This window comes from Chanodichthys erythropterus, chromosome 13 (genome assembly GCF_024489055.1).
Source record: "Chanodichthys erythropterus isolate Z2021 chromosome 13, ASM2448905v1, whole genome shotgun sequence".
NCBI classification, from domain to species: domain Eukaryota; kingdom Metazoa; phylum Chordata; class Actinopteri; order Cypriniformes; family Xenocyprididae; genus Chanodichthys; species Chanodichthys erythropterus.
In genome coordinates this window covers 4,804,971-4,827,543 of record NC_090233.1, presented here as the reverse complement: position 1 = coordinate 4,827,543, position 22,573 = coordinate 4,804,971, and the positions used below count along the sequence as shown (strand labels likewise).

The following is a 22,573-nucleotide window of genomic DNA, read 5'->3' as shown; positions in this document are numbered from 1 at the left end:
CTTTGGCATCTCCCTGTGGTCTTGTGTGGTATGGCAGGTTGACATATGCTTATTTGTTTAAAGGTGCCATCGAATGAAAAATTTAATTTACCTTGGCATAGTTGAATAACAAGAGTTCAGTACATGGAAATGACATACAGTGAGTCTCAAACACCTTTGTTTCCTCCTTCTTATGTAAATCTCATTTGTTTAAAATACCTCCGAAGAACAGGCGAATCTCAACATAACATTAACATTAATATGCACTCCCACAATATTTGCATATGCCAGCCCATGTTTAAGGCATTAGACAAGGGCAGGCAGTATTAACGTCTGGATCTGTGCACGGATCATCAGACTAGGTAAGCAAGCAAGGACAATAGCGAAAAATGGCAGATGGAGCAATAATAACTGACATGATCCATGATATCATGATATTTTTAGTGATATTTGTAAATTGTCTTTCTAAATGTTTCGTTAGCATGTTGCTAATGTACTGTTAAATGTGGTTAGAGTTACCATCGTTTGTTACTGTATTCAAGGAGACAAGAGAGCCTTCGCTATTTTCATTTTCATTGAAAACTTCATTCTTTACACACTGTTGGAGAGATTTATAATGTTAGTTTTAGCCACGGACCACCATCAAACTCATTCAGAATCAAATGTAAACATCCAAATAAATACTATACATGACGAACACTTTGTAAAGATCCATTCTGAGGGTTATATTAGCTGTGTGAACTTTGTTTATGCTGTTCAAGGCAAGCGCGAGCTCCGGGGGCGGGGAGCACGAGCAATTAAAGGGGCAGCAGCCTGAATCGGAGCATTTATAATGATTCCCCAAAATAGGCAGCTAAAAAAATTAATAATAAAAAAAAATCTATGATGTATTTTGAGCTGAAACTTCACATACACATTCAGGGGACACCTTAGACTTATATTACATCAAGTTACTGTATAACTGAGCAGCGTAGGTGCTTTTAAGTTGTACAGAATGTCTGTAAAGTATGTTTGCAAAAAAGAACTCTGAAGTTTTAAATCTATCCCGAGATTTTTCTTTAAAGAAATACTAACATGGGGTTGAAAAGTAATAACACTACAATACAAATGTACAAATGGCTTGCAGTATTGATTCGGAGAGGAGGGGGGCCTTGGCGTAAAAAAGGTTGGGAACCACTGGTGTAGACACAATATAAATAAGAGATTCATTGTGCAGACAACTTAATTGATTATAACGGAACTTTGTGTGTAACGCCACACCAGCAGAGGCAGCCCTTGCCTGAGAATTGACTGTGTACTGCTCCCTCTGCTTCTACTTGGATTTCTTGTTTGAACAGTATTTAGGAAGAGACTGTGTTTGCACATTGCGCAGTATTGCCAGTTCATCTGCCTTACCAAGTGTTTCCATTGTTTTCTGCCTGATTGTCTTGTGTATGATTCTGCCTGATTTTCCGATTTACGTCTGTTGGATTATCCCTTTGCATTGGTTGCCTGATTTGGACTGATGACTGTGTTTGGACCTTTTTCCTGTTTATCCACCTCTGCCTTTTGGATTACCCTTGTGTATGTCACCAGGTTGGACTGCTATTGCGGTTTTGACCTATTGCCTGGCTTAATGTTTCTGTCTCTTAAACCTGCTGCTAATAAACACCCGGAAATGAATTCTAATGCCGCCTCAGCCTCGTCGTCACAGAATACTTCACCTCCACTGAATCCATCAGAAGTTTAAATCTTGCAAGCAGCTTTCGCCTATCAAACTGAGGTGTCAAAGGGCTACCAAGATCAACTTGCTAAGCTCCAGTCTATCAACAAACACCTGACTCATTACATCCAGTGTCTTCCATTGGCCACGCCAAAGACGCTTTGCATTACCAGATAAATTTGATGGATGTGCAGAGCAGTGTAGAGGCTTTATATGACAAATAAGGATTTACCTTGATAACCAGGAAGACAAGTTTGTGTCAGAAGAAAAGAAATGCACTTTTATGATGACGTTATTACCTGGCAAAGCTCTAGACTGGGCTGTAAGATTTGTATAATTTAGAACATCTTTTGATTATTTCATTCAACAACTGCACAAAGTGTTTGAATATCCCGCTGGGGGCAAGGATATCTCAATGCAAATTCTACAAATGTCACAGGGTAACCGTACTGCTGCTGATTATGCCATCTTGTTCAGAACGCTCGCTGCTCAAAGTGGATGGAATGTTATTTCACTAAAAGCTGTTTCAACGGAGCCTCAACCCTGATCTGCAAACAGAGCTGGCTTGTAAAGGAGAAAATCAATCATTTTCTGACTTTGTGTCAGCTCTGGCCATCCAGGTATATCTCACACTCTTCACTTACTGCAGAACTCATTCTGATGGCCCTCTATGACCAAGGATGTCACTAGTTACATCAAAGCCTGCCAAGTCTGTGCCCAATCTAAGACCCCCAAAGTGTTACCTCCAACCACTACCTATCCCACAACCACCTTGGTCCCATCTTTCCATTGACTTTGTAACCGATCTACCACTCTCCAATGGCTTCACTGCTATGCTAGTCATAATTGACCACTTCTCCAAGTCCTGTTGTTTGGTCCCTCTAAAGGGTCTCCCCACAGCCATGGAAACTGCTCAAGCACTATTTCATCATGTCTTTCAAATTTATGGGATACCTGATGATGATATTGTCAGCGATAGAGGAACTCAGTTCATGTCCCAAGTTTGGAAAGTTCTGTAATCATCTGGACATGTCAGGATACGACCCTCAGTCAAATGGACAAGTCGAACAGTTAAACCAAGAAACTGGCAGATATCTTCGATCATACTGTAGCCGAGAATAACACAGAATACGCACAACATTTACTAACTCATTCCTCAACTGGCCTGACCCCCTTCCAGTGCTTCCTTGGGTATCAACCTCCTTTGTTCACGTGGTCTGGCGAACCCTCATCAGTCCCTGCAGTGGACGATTGGACAGCACACTTGTCCGTCTTCAGGCCAACAGACGACGTTGCCCACATCCTCCCTACCAACCAAGACAATGGGTCTGGCTTTCTACGAGGGACCTCAAGCTGCGGCTACCCAGCAGGAAGCTCAGTCCAAGGTATGTTGGTCCTTTCAAAATTCTAAAAAGAATAAATGAGGTCACATACCAGTTAGAGCTTCCTGCTAACTATCGTATATATCTACATCCTTTCATGTTTCCCTCCTCAAACCGGTGACCCGGTGACCCCGACGCTGAGGCTCGAGAGCCGCCACCTCCAATGAACATTGATGGAACTCCAGCTTACAAGGTGAATGAGTTACTGGACTCTAGACTCAATGCTTGTTGGACTGGGAGGGCTACGGACATGAGGAGAGATCATGGGTAGCCGCCCACGATACTCTGGACCCTTCTCTCATTGAGGATTTCCGTCCTGCCAGACCCAATCGACCAGTGCCACGACGATGTCCGCGTCAAGCGCCAGGAAGCGGTCCTAGAGGAGGGGGTTCTGTTACGCCACACCAGCAGAAGGTGCCCTCGCCTGAGTATTGACTATGTACCGCTCCCTCTGCTTCTACTTGCATTTCCTTTTTGAACAGTATTTAGGTAGAGATGGTGTTTGCACATTGCGAATTATTGCCAGTTCATCTGCCTTACCGAGCAATTCCATTGTTTTCTGCCTGATTGTCTTGTGTATGATTCTGCCTGATTTTCCTATTTACGTCTGTTGGATTATCCCTTTTTTTATTTAGTTGTAAGCTGCATTTTCTAAAATTAGCTCTTACTCCTGTACAACTCCTCTGTCTAATCACCTTGCAATACAATGCCTCTAATCCTGTGCAAGTGCTTAATCAAACAATGCTAAACAGTCCAGTTGGAGTTAATGGGATGGAAATCCCTGTAGCATCTCATTCCAAGGACTGAATGCTACAATAGAATGAGGTTGACTTCATTAATAGAGACAGAGTGACTTATCAGGACTTGTTAAAATCTTGACAAATCATTTATTGTGTGATAAAGATAAGATGATTTTGCACAAAGTTGAAACTAATTGTGCTCTCAAAACCTCTTCTCGAGAACAATTTTTCACACTTGAGATTTTTTACCTTGGGTTAACATAATCCTAGATTATCTTGTTCTATCAATACTGTGTTAAATAAAAATCAATGACATAATGCAATTTCAACTCTCAAAAAAAAACAAACAAACAACAAAAAAAATAGATTCCTGGTCTTATTGTGCATGTATCACCCAAAAAAAAAAAAGTCTAATCTTTCACCAGAATAATGTTAACCATCAGGTAATTAGCTCATTATGGAATGAGGCAACTGTTGTAGGTAATGCAATTCATTTAAAGTCAAATATAAAGTCAACTGGTCACCTGGATATTCTCAGGTACACAATAACAGGATCAGAGGTCTGAAAGTATTCGTACTGTGACAAAATTTTAGTTTTTAGAACTAAAAATGGACTTTTGTAAACAATGCCAATTGCAATTTACAATCTTGCACCTGTAAATCAACTTCAGTCAAGTTTACACAAAAATGAAAATTGTCATCATTGAATCACCATTGTATATGTATTTACATTTAAAGTCCCTGTAAAGTATGTGTTCTGAGTTTGTCACACTGCAGAAAAATGTGTTATTAACCACCCAGCCAAATTTGAATGATTAAAAAAAAATCTGCAAATAAATGAAATAAGTTATCAAAATCTCGAAAAAATAGGCAGCGTTCTCTGCTCTCAAACACTGGGGGTGTGTCCGCTGTCAGCGCTGAAACCACACCCACTCGCGAGAGCTGCAGCCTCAACTTACTTGTCTAATGAGTCAAACATACTGATGCATATTAACAAAATAATCACGTTAGAGGGTTGCAAATTTTAGTAGAGTTACCATGGATTACTTACTAATTTTAACATAGGCACACACGGTGATCTCGAATAGCTCTCGTGGTACTTTAAAGCCATACGTCACAGTCACATGACGTCAGCGCTGTTTCAAGTCGGACAACATTTCTTACCAGCATGCACTGCTTCAAGTCAGCCGCCGATCGGTCTTTGCGGCGCTGCATCAAGTCGAACAAGCCTATAGTGTTAGGGGCGGGACCATGCTCCAGTGCGTCATCAGACCCCCATTTTAGCTCCGCCCAAAAAATCCTAACGCTCTAACTTCACAATTAAGCATTACAAAATTCATAGTCTTTGTAATGTGATGGTTTCTTTGTAAAGAATTCTCCGAATTGACTTTACAGGGACTTTAAATTAATAATTTGATACAATACAGTTATTGTGTACATACATGTTTTTATGTTGTTCTTATATTAAAAAAATTACCTGCATGTAATTACATCTGTAATTAATTTCTGTAAGTACAATTACAATTACACTGTTGACCCATCCCTTACACCTTAACCCAACCTTAAACCTAACCACACCACTAAACCTGTCCCTAACCTTACCTGTGTCCCACCTCAGTAGCAGCAAAAGTGTTTTACAATAAAATATGAACACAATAAGTACATTGTACTTATTTTTTATGTGATTTCTTAGTAGTTAAGGCCACGTAATATAAAGTGGGACCGATATTTTTAATGAAATCTAAGATTTCTTTCCCTCCATTGAAAGTCCAGTATACCAAAACTTTGAGTTTTATTTTAATTATTTAATCACTTATGTAATTTCAATTATTAAAATAAATTTTAATTTTTTAGGGGGAACTGTGCATTTAATGGTAATTTTAAATGACCTGACTATGTAAGTCTCTGGGACAATATTAAATATTAAACTGAAATATTAAGTGATATTAAACTGATACCTGTAACCTGAAATTGTTATATTTTTAAATAATTAGTTGATTATGGACTGATAGTAAAAAGGGCCTTTTTTCTTTGGAAATGTGTTTGAATAAGCATTCCGTTTAATCTGCATACAAAGTATAGGCTAGTATCAAAGTACCATTACTCAAGTACTGTACTTTAAGCCTCTGCTAAGGATCTATAGAGAGTCCAAAAAGGGTTCAGAGGTACTATAATTGCCAGCTGATTTTGGTAGGTATATAGATTCTTTTAATGTGGTTATATAACCAACTGAAATCAATATTTTTGGGACCTGGAGATTATGTGGAGCAGATTGGTGCCATAAGCCGGTTGCTACACTCGCCTGATGTATAATCACATGTACAGTCAGTGGGAGGGTACGGTTAGCATAGAGAGAGAGAGAGAGAAAGAGAGAGAGAGAGAGAGAGAGAGAGAGAGAGAGGGGTAGGCGGGATCTATAGCTTTGTGGATCTGGCACCGGTCTCCTAATGTGTACCCAGATGCTAGTTCTTGGACACTGAGGTGGCCTCTCCACTTTAATTGCATTAGCCAAGCTGTCCACCCAAATTTCATTTATTTGCACACTGGACACTTTCCAGCTGAGATGCTTGTTTGTAACTGCTGGCTGTTTCTTGCTTCCAACATATTGTGTTGGTCCTGTGCCAGCAGAATACCGTAGTAAGAGATCTGATTATAAAGAAGATATTAAGAGATTGAAAGTTCACAAAGCTAAACAACAACTAGATGTTTGTCTATTTTTTGTGCATTGCTATGAGGGTGTTGTGGGTGCTTGCCAGGGCATTGCTGCACATTTTCTAGGATGTTCTAGGTGTGTTTCTGAGTGGTTGTTAAGTGATTGTATTCTGGCATGGGGTAAAACAACCCACTCCCTCTAACATGGTTTAACTTGTGTGAAAAGGACTGAAAGTTTTTGGTGTTTAACCTCCACTAGTGTTCATTTTGGCTGGTAACAAAATTAGGCATATATTTGTAAAGTTTAGCAAAAATGTGGGCAGAGGCATGTGCCAATGTTTTTCCTATGTCAGTTTCTAGTATTTGTTAATCCATTGCTCGAAGGTGTTATGGATGGTTGCTAAGGTGTTCTAAGTGGATGCTGGGAGTTACTATGCTGTTGCTTACTAGCCCAAGTCAAAAGAGCCCAATAGCCATAGCACAAGAGACACAGTACATGCCTAGTATAATCATGATGACCCAAATTATGATGATTCACCCAAAAATGAAATTTCTGTCATTAAGTACTCACCCTCATGTTGTTCCAAACCTATAAGACCTTAGTTAATCTTCGGAACACAAATTCAGATATTTTTGATGAAATCCAAGCGTTTTTTAATCCTTAATAGAAAGCAACGAAATTACCACATTCAAGGCCCAGAAAAGTAGTAAAAACATTGTTAAAATAGTCCAAGTGACTACAGTGGTTCAACCTTAATGTTATGAAGTGATGAGAATACTTTTTGTGCGCAAAAACAAAACAAAAATAATGACTTTATTCAACAGATTCATATCTCCCCTGTCATTCTCCTATGCTATTTTCATTGCAGCGCTTCCGGGTTCTATGTCTGAACGCCAGCTCAGTATTGGCCGACGCTTGTTCACGTGAGCAGCGCAACGCATGCGTGTGATGCTGACGCAGGAGCCCGCCAATAATGAGTTGGCATTCAGACGTAAACACGGAAGCACTGAACTGTGTTCACTGCGTCAACTGCATACTGAGTCTGAGAGGGGAGAGACAAATTTGTTGAATAAAGTCATTAGTTTTGTTTTGTTTTTGTGCACAAAAAGTATTCTTGCTGCTTCATAACATTAAGGTTGAACCACTGCAGTCACATGGACTATTTTAACAATGTTTTTACTACTTTCCTGGACCTTGAATATGTTAATTTCTTTGCTTTCTATTGAGGATAAAAAAAATAAATAAATAAAAAAAACTTTTTGGATTTTATCAAAAATATCGTGATTTGTGCTCCGAAATTGTGCTGAACGAAGGTCTTCCGCGTTTGGAACGACAGGAGGATGTGTAATTATTGAAAGAAAAAAACATTTTTGGGTGAACTAAGTATGAGCAATAGTGATATTTGTCTTAGCAAACATCTATATGTCTGCCAACAGTTAGTAGTTGCAGAATGGCTCATTTAAAGAGCTTGAAAGGTGTATTCCTTTGTGTTATACAAAGGTGTCTTTTTAATGGTACTGCCCCATTACGATTTTTGCAAATTAAAATTTATAGCACCGCAAGGATAATATACAGTAGGTTTTCTTATAAGGGGACAAAGTTAGAATATAAAATATATACATTCTTGTTTAATTTGTTTAATTTTCAGTTTATATATGCCTCTCAATATACACTAAAGTTCAAAAGTTTGGAATCGATAAGATTTTATTTATTTTTTTTACAGAAATTAATACTTTTATTCAGCAAGGATGCATTAAGCATTACACTGATATAAAAAAAAAAAAAAAATCAACCTTACAAATGCTGTTCTATTGGCAAATGTATCCACCAATATAATAATAATGGGTGTAAATGTTTCTTGAGGACCAAATCAGCACAACAGAATAATTTCTGAAGCATCACGTGGCACTGAAAACTGGCATGACATAAATTAAATTGATAGACATAATTTAAATTATAATAATATTTTACATTATTACTGTTTTTTTACGGTCTAAATGCAGCTTTGGTGAGTATAAGAACATTTTAAAATCCTACTGATCCCAAACTTTTGAATAGTATTTATGGAGGTAAATATTAATGTATGGGATACAGCTGAATTTTATGTAAATGCTATTTTTCTCTCTTGCAGGGGAGCTACATCAGTGGTGTTCCGATGCCATCAGAAAGGCACCCAGAAGCACTATGCTGTGAAAATGCTGAAAAAAACAGTAAGTGCACTGACAGATTTCTCTCCACATGTTACCATGCTTTGTTCTCCTGCCTTTGTTCTGCCTCGTATAGCCAAGGAGTTTCTGGTCAGGACTTCCTTCCAGCTGCTAAGATCTTACAGACCTCACTACTGTTGTCTTCCATTTCTCTATATCACTCTGATGCATGATGGGTAATAATTGCTGTCAGCCAGTGTTGTTGTCAGAGCAGTACTCCACATACCTTGCCATTTGAAACATACCATCATCTGTGCTTTCTTGCACCTGTGTATGGAATACTAAGACTATCTTAAGCCTTTCTAGTGCATATGTAATTATATTATGGTACTATATATAAGGCATTTTGGCATCGCATTAAGGTGCTGCAAATAAATGCTGTATACCTAGTGTCAAGTTACAACAAGAAGAACTAAACATGGTTTAAATGTAAAGTGACATGACGGTCAAGTATGGTAACCCATACTAGTTTTTTGTCCTCTGCATTTAACCCATCCAAGTTAGTAGACACACATTAGAATAGTGAATAGTGAACCAGAACAGAAGAAGAAGAATATGAAAAGAAAGGATTTTAAAGTCAGATATTTTTAACTATACAATATATAGAAAATGGTTTAGTATGCATGCTTTTTTGAAGTATTTAAAGAAATTAAATACAAAACAAGAATTCTGTCATTCTGTCTCACCCTATTGTTCTAAGCCTGTATGACTTCTTCTGTGGAACAGAAAGTTGTTTTCCAGAATGTCCCTCTTTTCCTTTCAATGAAAGTGAATGAGGACAGATACTTTTAAACTCCAAAAGGACAAAGAGCGTCATGTAAAATAACCCCTTTTGTGTTCCATAGAAGAAAATGTCAACTTTTCTTTAAAGCAAAGTTGACATGATGGTGAGTTTATGATGACAGAATATTCTCTTTAAATGTGGAAAAGTGAATGATTTTGAATTTTTGAAGTTTTTCTCTCTGCACTGAGCTGATGTTGCTATTCCACTTTACCTGATTGTAATGGCTTCATAATTGTGCACCGTGTTCACTTTGTACTCAGGCAATAACTTGGTTGTTCTTGCAGGTTGACAAGAAGATTGTACGAACGGAGATAGGTGTATTACTGCGCCTCTCTCATCCAAATATAGTAAGTCTAAAAGGGAAAAATCCAGGGCCTTGTCTACTTGTGTCCTATGGCACACAGCCTAAAATATGCATAAATATGCACAAGAACACTCACTTAGATGTTCGTCCTGTCTCTGCAGTACTGTCTGTGTTTGATTTAGTAAGGTCTGATTATGCAAATGTTAGTCAGACATTATAGCTACCCTAGACTTCATCAATAATTAATCATATGATGTTTTTGAATTCCTCCAGTGAAACGCTCTCTCTTTTTTTCATGCCGTTTTCTGTCAGATCAAACTGAAGGAGATCTTTGAGACCCCTGCGGAGATTAGTCTCGTGTTAGAACTTGTTACTGGTGGAGAATTATTTGACAGGTCAGTTCACCATGGGGGTAAAGTGCTACAAGCTAATAATGGCTGATTAAGTTGTGAACTCCATGCTGTGCATTGACACTTTTTCCCTAGAACTGTAATTAATTGTGTTTTCTTAGGCTCTTTCTTGTGTTTTGTAAGCACAAACATGTTTGTGATACCTTGTTGAGGAGAGGTGTGTTAGTAGTTTTCAAGCAAGCAACATTTTTTTTTTTAAATTTTTTTTTTTTTTATTAAACACTTACTTGAGAATCTTATGAAAAATCGAATCTCTGAAAATGAATATTATATATATATATAAATATATAGTCAAACCAAAATTTATTCAGACACCTTGAACATTTCATTCATTAATACAGTTATTCACTATAGTTTAAAAAATGGTAATAAAATATGACAACGTGTCAGAAAAAAATAATCTTAATTATGTCAGATAACACTTAAGCAAACATGGTCTGAATATTTTTTTTTATCAATTTTACTGGAAGTCCACTGTATGAAGAATTTTTGGGTATAATATGTCACAGTTTACTTTATTTTGCTATATCCTGTCAATCAGAAGAGGGCAGGAAAATGCACTGCATTTGGGCTTTGTGTAAAGAAAGCTGTTTGATATTCAATATTAATAGTAATTATATGAATTAATAACGTTCAGAAAGTTAAGAAATATTAATTTAATCTTCAGAATTTAGTTAATGTGTGTTAATATTAATTTGAGTAATGTTTGTTTATAACTTATACTAGTTACTCTGAAACAAGTTGATGAAATGGAGAGAATAAAGTTTTTATTATTGCATTTCTGTCAAAACATAATAATTTAAATATAATGATTAATGATTAATTATAATGAAATTAATGAAATTATATATATATATATATATATATATATATATATATATATATATATATATATATATATATATATATATATATATATATATATATATATATATAAAATTAATTTTCTGATATATATTAAAGATATTAATATACAGTGTACGGAAAGTATTCAGACCCCTTTAAATTTTTCACTCTTTGTTATATTTCAGCCATTTGCAAAAATCATTTAAGTTAATTTTTTTCCCTCATTAATGTACACACAGCACCCCATATTGACAGAAATACACAGAATTGTTGACATTTTTGCAGATTTATTAAAAAAGAAAAACTGAAACATGGTCCTAAGTATTCAGACCCTTTGCTGTGACACTCATATATTTAACTCAGGTGCTGTCCATTTCTTCTGATCATCCTTGAGATGGTTCTACACCTTCATTTGAGTCCAGCTGTGTTTGATTATACTGATTGGACTTGATTAGGAAAGCCACACACCTGTCTATATGAGACATTACAGCTCACAGTGCATGTCAGAGTAAATGAGAATCATGAGGTCAAAGAAACTGCCTGAAGAGCTCAGAGACAGAATTGTGGCAAGGCACAGATCTGGCCAAGGTTACAAAAAAATTTCTGCTGCATTTAAGGTTTCTAAGAGCACAGTGGCCTGTGTTGGAAGACGTTTGGGACAACCAGAACCCTTCCTAGAGCTGGCCGTCCGGCCAAACTGAGCTATCGGGTGAGAAGAGCCTTGGTGAGAAAGGTAAAGAAGAACCCAAAGATCACCGTGGCTGAGCTCCAGAGATGCAGTCAAGAGATGGGAGAAAGTTGTAGAAAGTCAACCATCACTGCAGCCCTCCACCAGTCTGGGCTTTATGGCAGAGTGGCCCGACGGAAGCCTCTACTCAGTGCAAGACACATGAAAAAACACCTGAAGGACTCCAAGATGGTAAGAAATAAGATACTCTGGTCTGATGAGACCAAGATAGAAATTTTTTGGCCTTAATTCTAAGCGGTATGTGTGGAGAAAACCAGGCACTGCTCATCACCTGTCCAATACAGTCCCAACAGTGAAGCATGGTGGTGGCAGCATCATGCTGTGGGGGTGTTTTTCAGCTGCAGGGACAGGACGACTGGTTGCAATCGAAGGAAAGATGAATGCGGCCAAGTACAGGGATATCCTGGAAGAAAACCTTCTCCAGAGTGCTCAGGACCTCAGACTGGGCCGAAGGTTTACCTTCCAACAAGACAATGTGACTGTTCTTGAATGGCCCAGCCAGAACCCTGACTTAAACCCAATTGAGAGACCTAAAAATGGCTGTCCACCAACATTTACCATCCAACCTGACAGAACTGGAGAGGATCTGCAAGGAGAAATGGTATAGGATCCCCAAATCCAGGTGTGAAAAACTTGTTGCATCTTTCCCAAAAAGACTCATGGCTGTATTAGATCAAAGGGTACTTCTAATAAATACTGAGCAAAGGGTCTGAATACTTAGGACCATGTCATATTTCAGTCTTTCTTTTTTAATAAATCTGCAAAAATGTCAGCAATTCTGTATTTTTATGTCAATATGGGGTGCTGTGTGTACATTCATGAGGAAAAAAATGAACTTAAATGATTTTAGCAAATGGCTGCAATATAACAAAGAGTGAAAAATTTAAGGGGCTCTGAATACTTTCCGTACCCACTGTAAATTAAAAAAATACTAGAATATAAATATATGTGTATATAGCAAGGAAAATAAATCCTATTTAACATTTTTTTAATTTTTTGCATTGTCAAATTGTTTTCATTTTATCATAGATAAAAGTTATATACATTTAATTTAAATAATTTGTGTCATAAAAATAATACTGTACAAAAAAAATAATACGGTTCTAAAACCGTAAAAATATTTTAGTTAAAAATATATAAGTTAAAATATATAAAAGTATAATAACAGTATTAAAAGTAAAATAGGGCTAGTCCTAGTTGGACCTGCATAGCAACATGTGAAAAAACACACTGAAAAAGTGGTGATCTGAAAATGGTAATATTTAAATTAAACGGGTTAAATATTGTTTAAGATCACTGAATCAACCTAAATTATTTTATACCAACAAAACTGGGGAGTAGAAATACAACACATTTTATAATGCAGAAGACCTTAGCAGTGACATATAGCAATGCCCTGGCAATCAAACATTCTTCAGAAAATGTTAAAATTTAGTTGGTCTAGTGAATGGTCATCTAGTAAAAGCTGGAAGACTTGAATTAACCTTCATCATCTGTTACAAAATAACAGGTGCATGTCTGCAGTCATGAACTAATCACATAGCTGAATAACACTTCAATAGAGGAACAATTTTGACTGTAAAACCCAATGATTCTACTGTTATTCACTCCATTTTATCCTCATTCGGGATTATCTTATTTCCCGTTTCCATACAGTTGTCAACATGAGTCATTTAATAGAAAAGCCTATTCTTAAGGACAATCAATAGATACGTCTTCATTCATCTTGTGTGCTGAGGTGTGGTTGACTCACACTAAGGCTGGAAAATAATGAAGTGAAAATGTGAAAAAAAAAAGATTCAGCCATCTATTTTACACTCAATATGGAGTTACACTGGAGAGTGGAGACCAAATGTTGCCTTCCATTTTTCAGGGTGGTGGAGAAGGGCTACTATAGCGAACGAGATGCTGCTGACGCGGTTAAACAAGTGCTTGAGGCAGTCGCGGTGAGTGTCTCACATTTCCTATCTGAAAGCGATTTTTCTTCTTCTAGTTTTTTGCTTTTCCTGGACTAGAAGCTAGGTGAATGCGTTACAAATGTGGTTTTCAACTGGCTTTGCTTATACATTGGACATTGTGTGTCAACCCAACAAAATACCAGAATTGTTTGACACTAATATTGCTCTGAACCAGGCCCAACAGAGTGTAAAATTATTAAAAAGACATGGCTAAATAAGAAAACTGACAATTTTGTAAATGCATAAACAACAGCAGAGGTGTGATTTATCAGCCTAACACATGAAACAAACAATGGGCCAAATATAGTATTAGGATGCTAAACATGAGAAATGCACAGCCACTAAATTCATAAATATATCACGATGATTTCAGTAAGAGAGATTCAGATTTCAGTAAACTGTCAAACTGTTTATTCTTGTTCCAGCCCATGTTTGTGTGTGTGTGTGTGTGTGTGTGTGTAGTTTTTCACGGTTTTTGAGAATCGGAGCATGCCATGCAACCTGTCCATGTTGGCATCTACCTAATTTGGCTAGCTTGTACTAAATGACAGATGATACTGTAGGATACTGTAGAGTTTGATTGGATGCACGACGTTTGACCTCACCAAGAGAAATATGGTAAACGTTTTCTCCCTTTTACAGCCAATTTTTTTAACTATCTTGCAAGGATACCAGAAAGAGCCATGACTCATATAACAGTTTATATTGACCAGACTCCACCCACAGGCATTTGGTAACAAGGGTTATTATTGTTAACTAAAACGAAAATTTTTAAAACATTTTTGTTAATTGAAATAAAATAAAATATAATATACTATAGCCAAAATTTCCATACAGCACACCTTTACCAACACCAGCCATTAGTAAGCTCTTCCTTAAATTGGAACATAAAGTCTGCACTAGAGGCTTAGTAACTACTACCTTGTAGCTAACTCTATACTTTATTCGGTTGCACCATTTATTCTTAAGGCAGAACGTAGCTAGTAGTTTGTAAGCTCTCTGTAAAAAAAGTAATGCTTATTCGCGTGATATGAAGTTGTGTTTAAATGGGTGAATTTCCGTTTCTTTTGCCTCACGTAACTTAACAGTAAAAATAATTTTCATTTAATGCGATACTACTTAAAAGCACCATGTGTAATTTTTCACCGCTAGAGGTTGCTTATTCAAAACAAAGGCAGAGTTTGATGACTCCTTGATTTTCGTGGAATCATGGAAGTTTTCACGTCTACAGCCAGTGGAAAAAAATCTGACAGGCATCTGGTGGTGGTGTTTTACGAATCCATGCACCAAAGGTGTGGATGTTGTAGTTTGCTTGCAACTTTGAAAACAAAAATAGTTCCCAATTAAACGCTGGGTGCCGCTGTTGTTGAGCTAATTAGTAAAGGTGCACAAAGTTTATGCGTTACTATCAAAACACATCAAAATCGAATCATACCAATCATACCTACCTGTCCAAAAGAAATACTGCAACCATGGCATCAACTTTTAGACCCTTTGACTCCTGCAGTTGTCTACAGCATGGAAAAGCAACATCGATATTATGATCTTTTATGATCCAGCCTTTTTTTCCCCGTTGTAGCGATTTCTAAGATTGTCTTTCTTTTGACCAATACTTTTGCAGTGCCACTTGTTTTTGGTTCAGAAGGAAAGTTAGGCTGTTGCTGTTTTCCTGTCATTCTCACTCTGACTCTACACAGCGTACAAGAAACACGATGATGACATGTGATGCCTGTGTGAACAGGCTGCACAGTGGTATGCAAACACACATTGACCGACAGGGAACACATTCTATCATTTCGTTCAGACCGAACGCAATGATTGAACGAACATTTTATGGTCCTACACCTTCCACAGACGATATATATTTATAAAAATGCATTTAGACCACTTAACATCGTGATTGCTATCAGGATATGAGGAGACTTTCAACCAGCATAACAAAAAATGTTTCTGAAGTGCTAGTTAAGTGCTAGTTTCTTTGCTTGGTGTTTAGTTGTTCTGAAGCCAGTTGCCTAAGTAAGTGTTCTCTGAATCTGATACATTTTATTTCTTTTGCCTTTGGATTATAACTTTCTCTATTTTATTTTTATGGACTTTTTTGCTTTAAGATCTTTGGAGTTTTGGAAAATTTTTGTGGACTGCCCTTTTTTGGACTGGTTTAGTTACTTGAGAATTACTTTTTGCTGTTTTTGCTCCAGCTGTGGAGTTTTTGGCTCAAGGATTGATAGCCTGACTCTCATGCCAGAGACCCGAGTTAAAGTCCTATGTTAAAGCAATGACTTCCCTGAGATCGCTTTTTGGTGTCCTGCAAGGTCACCGTTTCGAGCCCTGACACTGGCAGCCACACTCGCCTTCTGACCCTGTCTCCGGCTAGGGCCAGCTACAAGGCCAGAAGAGTGGGTTGATTAGATTAGATTAGATTAGATTAGATTCTAATCTAATCTCTTCAACCCAGGGCAATCCCACATGCCCATTATTAGCAAGCCCCTTAACATTCACATAGCTTGAATGAAGGAAGGCGAACAAATTAACCGAGTATGGTTTCCTCCGTGATCTCAACACTTCCTCATGGAAATAGGGAAGAAATTAAAGGCTCACGAGAAGGAAACGATTATGACCCTTGAGGAAACGTTCATCTAGTATGCCTGAAACTGATTCCTCTTTATCTACTAAAAAAGTCTCAGGGCTTAGACTTCTGCTGTCTCCTGGTTGCCATGACTTCCCTTAGATCCCTTTTTGGCTTCCCAAAAGGACGCTGTTTCGAGCCCTGACTCCTCGCAAGTGGGGCATGGGCAGCCACACTCGCCTTCTGACCGTGTCTCCAACTAGGGCCAGAAGAGGGAGTTGAAAGGATCACAGTGAACACAAACAGCTCCCTCAAGAACTGCCTGTGCATCCCAAAAATCACCCATAATAAAACAAGGACATGGTGTTTCACATCTCCTAAACACTCTTTCTCTGTCCATATCATTTTCCATAAATCTGACACATGACCGGGATCTTTTATCGCTGTGACTGCTCCATCTTTCAGTTTCAAATGATCTGCAAATCCAGCGTCGAGCTGGGCCTTGTTTATAAAACCATAAGTGCCAATCCTGCAAGTTCATGCTGCCATGTAAAAACACTAGATATTCTCCATTCATTTTAACCAATAAAAAAAGTGATTGCAATGACTTTACAGGACTTTATCCTTATTTTGATAGTTTAAGGCGGTTTACACGGCTAACACTGGGTTCTTTTGGAAGCAAGGTTTTCTTTCCCTCACAACCAAAAACACACTTCTTTGGTGACATTGTACGAAACTTGTACGAACTCTGAAGGAGTGTATTTGGCACAGAAATACTTTGACATACATCCAGCTTGTTTTTTGAAACGTTGGCCATGTTTAGCGTGAGAATCCAACTCTTTAACAATGTAAATAAGTTAGAATGCATGACATGAGACCATTAGACCCCCCCTTTAAGTTTTTTCATCTAATATTTTTATTTTATATTATTTTTATTTCAATTAACAAAAATGTTTTAATAGTTTTAGTGTTAGTTAACAAAAATCTTGTTACCGAATGCCAGTGGGTGGAGTCTGGTCAATGTAAACAGTGTTTTGTGGATAGTTATGAGTCATGGCTTTTTCTGGTATCCTTGCAAGATGGCTAAAGAAATTTGTTCAAAGTGTCACTATTTAGGTTTCATTTATTTTTATTTGATTTTTAGTTTTAGTTCAGTTTTAGATTTATATTTCAAAATCAGCACATACTTTAATGTAAAAAAAAAAAAAAAAAAAAAAGCACCCTGCTGCTGTAGGATAGGATATGTATTTTCTTGCCCCTGAAATACATTTTGAAATATATTTTGGTATATGAAGGTTGATACTAAATATATTTCCAATTTTAAAAATATATTCCATTGAGCTGCACCTTGTACAAAAAAACAAAACAAAAAAGAAATTGCATTATTGAAGATTTTAATGTTCAGTGGTTTTCTGAATCATCAAATGTATGATTATCGTCTGGCCGATGATAAAACAGGCTGAAAACTATCTAGAGACCAGATACTGTGTAACTCATTCATATGAATCAGGCTTTGAGATTTTTGTCCATCAACCTCACAGTATATGCATAGATCATCAGTGAAATCATTATTAGTGGAAAGAGAATCCTATTTCCAATATGAAGTCACCATAAGTGGATCTAGATTGCATTTGAGGACCACAGGAGACCATTTACCGTTTTTCTTCTGGAAGGGGAAAGCCATTCTACTACATTTCTCCCTTTCTCTCACTCTCTCTCTCTCCCTTGTTAGTTCATGTATAATGATTCTTATCTATTTTGTCATCTACTGTATTTCTTGTGCTTACACTTTCTGTTTATATCAGTCACGGATCCATGTGCCTTACTGATAGTTGCCTGAATTAGAAAGTAGGCCTGTTTTTCATCTGTGTGAATGTATTTTAAAAGCATTTCGTTTAAAGTGTGTTCTCCACCACTGGCTCTCACTTCATCAAAGATGGCGGTTGCCAAGGAGATGGTAAGAAAGTGGGCAAATTTCTCATGGGCTGGATTCAGTTGGTGGGCTGCAATATAAGAACGCCAACTCTCTAGCTCCCACCGGGGCATAAAACAGAGCAGAGGAAAGGAAAAGTGAACGCTGCGAGTCCCTTTTGAAGTGACCTGACTTTCCAGGAAGCATTTTTAATGTGTTATTATATGAAGAGTTTCACAGTTTCCCTCACAACAGCAGAATCTGTGTGTCTGTCACATCAAAGCCAGCTGGCTGTGTGGCATCCCTCTGGATCTGTGTTTTGTAGATTTCTGCCAGTCTGATTGGCTGGGATGTCCTCAGTGGCTCGGGACTTTGTAATATCTTTTCAGTTTTCCTTTTGAAGTCTGGAGCTCTCGAAAATGATGTATTTTTTATTGCTGGAACTGAGAATCTTTCTTGCTCAGAAGGTTTGAAACTAGTTGATGCCAATGTACGCTACTATTTGAAATGGTTGTTATGGCTTAATGCACATTCTTTCACTTGTTATTTAATAAATAATGTAGGCAGCATGCAGTGTATACAATGGAAGCCTGTTTCTGACATGAACTAAAAAATAAAAAAAAAACATTTGTGACTTTTCATCTCATAATTCTGACTTTATTTCTTGCAATTCCAAGTTTACTATTGCCTTAACTTCTTGCAATTCAGACTTCTTTCTCAGAATTGTGAGTTTAAAACACACTATTCTGAATTTATTTATAATTCACAGTTTTGTGTTAACATCTCACAATTCAGACTTTTGGTAACACTTTAGTTTAGTGTCCAATTCTCACTATTAATTTGTTGCTTATTAGCATGCATATTATTGGCTGTTTATTAGTACTTAAAGAGCACCTATTAATGCCTTATTCTGCATGACCATATTCTACATCCCTTAATCCTACCTAATTCCTACACAATACCTAAACTTAACAACTAATCTAAAGTGTGACCTGACTTTTTTCTCATAATTGTAAATTTAGATCAAAATTTTTACTTTATTTCTCACAATTATGACTTAATATCTCACAATTTTGAGTTAACATCTTGCAATTCTGACTTTTATTATCTCCGAATTGCGAGATGTTAACTTAAAATTGCGAGAGTAGGCTGCAAGAAGAAAAATCTGAATTTGAAGAAAAAGTCTGAATTGCTAGATCTTAACTTAGAATTCTTAGGAAAAAGTCAGGAATGTGAGATGTAAACTCAGAATTTGAAGAAAAGAGTGAATTGTGAGATACAGACTTACAATTATGCAAAAACATTGCGAGATGTTAACTCAAAATTGCAACATATAAACTTGGAATTGCGAGAAATCTCATTTGAGAACAATTTCGGTAAGTATCTTTTATTTAATTCTGAGCACAGCCAATAGTTTGCTACACTATTTGATGCCTCAAAAGGATAGTTCACCAAAAAATGGAAGTTGTGCCATTATTTACTTGTTTACTCATGTCACTTTATTTCCTGTTACACAAAATACCCAACAGAGAAACGCAGATTGAACAAAAACTAAATGAAAAAAGTGTGCCGGCTAACTCTTCCAGACGGATCCGACAAAACAAAATGAACGTATCTGGTTGACATCTGTCAGTGCAGTGTAAATTAGCCTTTACAAAGACAGTAACTTGAAAACAGTTGACCAAGACTGTTTTTGAACAAAAAAACTGAAAACATTAATTAATTAATTTTGCATTTACATTTGGAGCCGCTAGTGGCACTGAAATGACACACTTTACCTTTATCTGTGGACCTACATAACGAGACTAGTTGCTAAAATAATCTTCATGGCGTGGGGACACAGATGGCAGCAGTGGCGAGCTACAGACCTCCTGCTCTTGTCAAATGAGAGGAGGAAGAGAAGGAGAGAGATGATGTACTTTATGTGTGTCAGCTCCACTGAGTATTGAACAGGATGGTAGAATTCCCCTCGGACCCCACTAAAAGATAACACTCCTTCATGTCACCATAATAATTGGTGTTGGGAAGCTGGCACACTGTACAGCTCCTCCTCTGAGGAATCATTCTGCGGCTCTATTGCAAACAAACCAGTTGGAATGCTTTTACACTGGGGACTGTGGTGACTCTGCCTTTATTTGGGCAGTCGTGCATACTAGTTTGACAGTTAAGAGAAGTTTTTGTCAGTGTAAGGCTTGATTTTCCCATGTGAAATATATGTGGGAGAGCACTTAAACCTGACAAACCATGTTTAGAGATGACAGATATGGCGTGAGTCTATAATGGACCTTATGGAATCTTTAGCATTTTAGCTGAGCATTGCTTAATTGCAAACCAAGTATACTCCAAATAAAGATAAACATTTTCTAAAAAACTGTGAGTCCACAACAATGCATTGCAAATTGTTGCCAGCGTGTTGCTATGCTGTAGCCAATAGAGTGCAACAGTGCCTGTCCACTTTTTCAGCAGCCTTGTTTCCAGAAGTAGGCTATTTTTCCCATATGGATTTTAAAAATGTCTTTGTGAAAGAGTTATAAGCTATGAACCGAACCATCGGGTGAATCACAACATTACAAACTTAGATTTGAAACAAAAAAGTATTTGAAAATCACACAAAAAGGCAAAGGTGCAAGACCAATCGTAGACATAATAGAAACAGTTATAAGCAGCTATTTGTTATTCAGCTCAAGTCAGTTCAATGTTGATTCAATTCAGATCAATAATGTCGATGTTGCAAAGTTGGCAAATTTTAAAACAAATTTGATTTAGCTATAAAGCAGCTCTTGTTAACCCTCGTCTCAGCCTCAGACGTCACGCCCACAGACCACTGGATGAACGTCTGATGCATATGGCACACTTTATTAGAAATGCTTCAGGAGTTTCGAAGTCGTCACCTGATTGGTTGAATTCTACAGGATGTCCGGGAGTCGTGTGTGTCACGTTCTTTGCGTCACCTGGAAACAAAGATGTCGTGGCACCCTTGTCGTAACTCCCTTATGGAAGAAGAATGCCGTCATGTTTAACTGTGACAATGAGCGCACATCAGGATCAACTAAACACTGGATTTTCAAAAGTATGTGAAGTATGTAAAGTTCGCAGCATAGAATTTTACACACCGGTCTGTTATAGGGACATTGGCGTTACATTTTCACACCCCTAAACATGACGCGGAAAAAAGGAACTGTGATTGGTTGCTTTACATTGTCAGTCAGGCAGCCTCTGGGTGGTCCTTGGCCAAAGAAAGCTGCTATGGAGTCCAGACCTTCTGCAGTTAGTCTGAAGAACTGGCTACACAAGACTATGTTAACCCCAACTGAGCAAGCCAAAGGCTACATTGGCAAGGAACCAAAACTCCAACAGTTGACAGTAGTGGAGGGGAAAAAACCCTTTTGGTGTGATTTGCTTGTTTCGATTCTTTAATTGGTGGAGATTTGGGGAGAGTCAGGTGATGTAGTTTTTCATCTGGAACTGGATTATTAAAAAAAAATAAAAAATCAGTTGAAATAATGTGGGCTGATGGCTGTAACAACAGCATATACTAGTGTATCAACATTGTAGCTCACAGTAGGGCTGTCTTTAATTACTTATATGGGAAAATAACTGTTGCACTTTATTGCAAACCCTTAGGAAAAAAGAAAAGGAAAAAAAATGTTCTATATAGTTAGGAACTTCATAAAGAACCTTTCAGGGGTTCCATCATGGGATCATTTTATGAATTTTATCAGTTTTAATTAATTAAACATGAAAGTATTATGCAATAATTTAAGGCATTTCTCTTTATAGAACATTTTTGGCATACAGTGTTCTTTAAAAATAAGTCAAGAACCCTGAAGCTTTTCTTCAAATTTTTCAGTAGCTAGCATTTTCTGTAGTAGGTAGTTACAAGGAGATTGCTTACTGTAAATTATTGCCTTAGCAAAATGAGATAGCTAATAAATAATTACATGTTGTTGTTCTGGTATTAATATCTTCTTCGGGTTGGGCATCTCTATCACGGTCAGCAGTTCTCTCGGTAGCACATGTTAGATGGTGACCACGTGTTGTTTCTCTGTAACCAGGCAGACTTATGGCTCATGCTACTCTGTTTAATGAGTTTCCGTGGTAACACTCAACAAGGCACTGGCAAGTGCGTCGGGCTGATTATAAACACAGATCTGTTGTAAGCGATGGACGTTGGTCTAATTACTGGTGTTTTCTAAGGCAAGCATCACTTTTAACATTAATCATTCTGAGGAACAGTGAATTGAACTAAATCCTAACACTAAGTATTTAACTTTGGTTAGAGGCTATACAGTGGTGGTCAGAATTATTGGCACCCTTGGTAAATATGATCAAAGATGGCTGTAAAAATAAATCTGCATTGTTTATCCATTTGATCTTTAATT

General features: G+C 37.3%; 1 protein-coding gene across 2 annotated transcripts in view; it reads left to right on the top strand.

Annotated features, from left to right (window-relative positions):
- The window catches only part of camk4 (calcium/calmodulin-dependent protein kinase IV), a 53,309-nt gene that overhangs the window by 8,935 nt on the left and 21,801 nt on the right, over nt 1-22,573 (top strand). Inside the window, exons 1-5 of one of the 2 annotated variants that reach the window (XM_067407021.1) lie at nt 2,862-3,477; nt 8,588-8,666; nt 9,732-9,794; nt 10,064-10,146; nt 13,629-13,701. In XM_067407021.1, the coding sequence (XP_067263122.1) occupies nt 8,652-8,666; nt 9,732-9,794; nt 10,064-10,146; nt 13,629-13,701 (234 nt within the window). In that variant the 5' untranslated portion in view covers nt 2,862-3,477; nt 8,588-8,651. Of the gene's footprint in view, nt 1-2,861; nt 3,478-8,587; nt 8,667-9,731; nt 9,795-10,063; nt 10,147-13,628; nt 13,702-22,573 lie in introns of those variants that run through there. The other variant, XM_067407020.1, reaches the window with a different exon arrangement.